The sequence below is a fragment of the Octopus bimaculoides genome, chromosome 30 (genome assembly GCF_001194135.2).
Source record: "Octopus bimaculoides isolate UCB-OBI-ISO-001 chromosome 30, ASM119413v2, whole genome shotgun sequence".
Taxonomy (NCBI): domain Eukaryota; kingdom Metazoa; phylum Mollusca; class Cephalopoda; order Octopoda; family Octopodidae; genus Octopus; species Octopus bimaculoides.
In genome coordinates this window covers 4189956-4192554 of record NC_069010.1, presented here as the reverse complement: position 1 = coordinate 4192554, position 2599 = coordinate 4189956, and the positions used below count along the sequence as shown (strand labels likewise).

Sequence of the window (2599 nt, the reverse complement as noted above, 5' to 3'; positions counted from 1 at the left end):
TATATATATATGAAATAAATCATTTAAATAATCATGACTTTAGGGCGTGGGTTTTCGTCCTCTCCCCTCACCCCTCTCCAAAAGCTTTGTTTAACCAAAAAAATTTACACGCAGTTATAGACTTTCTTGAAGCTTCTACATCTTCATCATGTGATGGTAGCCTTTCTGACAAAGATGGTTCTGCAATTTCTTGCTCAACAACGTGCACAGGCGCTTATATTTATAGTGATCAAATATTAATGCTGTCCATTTGCTCTTTACCTCCATGAAATCAATGTTGCCTAAACAGGTGCACACTCTTACTACAAGTCAGGTGTCGGTGATTGCAGAGCAGCAGGAGATGAAGAGCTTTGTGCAAGAACACAATCCACTGTCCAGTCCAGGAATTGAAACAACAACCTAGCGATTGTCTGTTTTTGGCATTTTATCTCTCTTTTTTTTCTGTGCATGTTCATTACGGCATTAACGAGAATTCTGTAGAGATTCCATTTAGACTATTCTCACTACGCTGGGAACATAGCATGTTTAGGTTAACAGATATTGTCTCCAGATGAATATCTCAGTAAATTTGTCATGTATTTACATTAAGTATACTATATAGATGGTTATTTTAAACTAATTCAGATTATATGTGTGTGTGCATTTGTGTATGTATGTATTGGGTTGGTACATAATTATTGCAGCTTTTTTATTCAACAAAAGACAACAACATGTAACAAAAACATCTTTAAATGATTATTCCGGAGCATATTCACCATCCACTTCAATTACTGCTTCCCATTTGCTTGGCAGACAGTCAGACCATCTTTTAAAGATGTTTTTGTTGAATAAAATTTGTTGAAAAAAATCCAACAATAATTATGCACCAACCCAATATATGTGTATATACATGTATATTTATGTATGTATATATGTGTATATTTATGTATGTATATATGTGTGTATGTATGTATATATGTGTGTATTTATGTATATATGTGTATATTTATGTATGTATATATGTGTATATGTATGTATATGTGTATATTTATGTATATGTGTATTGTAACATTGAGAAATTTGTAACTGTTTAAGACAAAATTTAAAAGAGAAATACAAATGTAATTCATCAAAAGGCAGTCTTTATATCCATCTTAATGTGAATGTAGTGTTAGAACCCACAATACTGCATTATTTACCATGAGAGGACCTTTTGTATGGACTAGTGGTGCTTAAAATCTCCTGTGTTTATTGGGCAAAATTATGTAATCTGGTAGTTCTGGCTGCCATAGTGGATGGTTATACACAAGTGCTGGCTCAGTGGTTAGAGTATCCGGCTCACAATCATGAGGTAGCGTGTTTGATTCCCAGGCTGGGCTCTGTGTCATGTTCTTGAGCAACACACTTTTTTTTACATTGCTCCAGTTCGCTCAGCTGTAGAAATGGGTTACAATGTCACTGGTGCCAAGCTGTATCAGCCTTTGCCTTTCCCTTGGATAACATGGATGGTTGGAGCAGGGGGGGGTGCGTGGGCGACTGCTGGTCTTCCATAGACAACCTTGCCTGGACTTGTATTTCGGAGGGGGACTTTCTAGGTGCAATCCCATGGTCATTCATGACCAGAAGGGTTCTTCGCCCTTTTAGTCACCACAAGTCCATATAAGAGGTCCTCTCTTGGTAAACACCACAGTTTTCCATGTTCTAACACAGCATCCATGTTAAGTCAGACATAAGGTTTACCTTCCAGTATTAATACTGCTTCTTTCGCTATTATTTTTTTAACGAGCTCAATGGCTATTTGCAACATCAGTGCCTGAATGGGGATTGAGATTCTATATATTGTTGACGGGAGATTTGGCTGTTATATTGCAACTGGATGTCTGTCACTGAAAAGACCAAAGCAGGGCGAAATTACATGATCTGGTAATTCCAGTAGCTGTAGGAGACGTGTCAATGATATAGACACTAGCATTTTTACACACCAAAGTCGGAGATCAAGATTGCCTTTTGGTATTAATAATGCTTCTGTTGCTTTTAATTAGTTTACATATAACAACTTCATTATTGGCATCTTTATAATTTCTGTCTAACCTGTACCACCGTTTATTACAGGTACGGAATGTACGACTGGTCCGAGACAGAGACACAGACAAATTTAAAGGTAAGTGTGTCACTGAGGCACTATTGTGAACGTCTCCTGATTGAAACCATTCATTGGCCCTTTGCTTGCTTTTTTAAAATTCTTTGTGTTGTCACGCTGGCTTGACTTGGATTGATAAACAACACTAGGTACCGTGTGATCTGGTATGGTACCTTGTTGGCTTGGGGACCGTAAAGCTGGTTGTTCCCTGTGTTTGCTGACCCCTAACATTCACTGTTACCATGGTATCGACTAGTGTTTAGTCACTGGTCAACTCTGGTCCATCAGACCATCTATGGTCAAAGGCTTTGGGGACATATGCATACCAACACCTGTTGTCAAGCACGTGCATCTATATATATATATACTCTTTTACTCTTTTACTTGTTTCAGTCATTTGACTGCGGCCATGCTGGAGCACCGCCTTTAGTCGAGCAAATTGACCCCAGGACTTATTCTTTGGAAGCCTAGTACTTATTC

The 2599-nt window shown here is 38.0% G+C and overlaps 1 protein-coding gene across 1 annotated transcript in view; it reads left to right on the top strand.

Moving 5' to 3' along the window:
* The window catches only part of LOC106882703 (eukaryotic translation initiation factor 4H), a 34417-nt gene that overhangs the window by 16561 nt on the left and 15257 nt on the right, over positions 1–2599 (top strand). The window contains exon 3 of the mRNA XM_014933467.2: positions 2064–2140. Within this exon, the coding sequence (XP_014788953.1) occupies positions 2064–2140 (77 nt within the window). The remainder of the gene's footprint in view (positions 1–2063; positions 2141–2599) is intronic.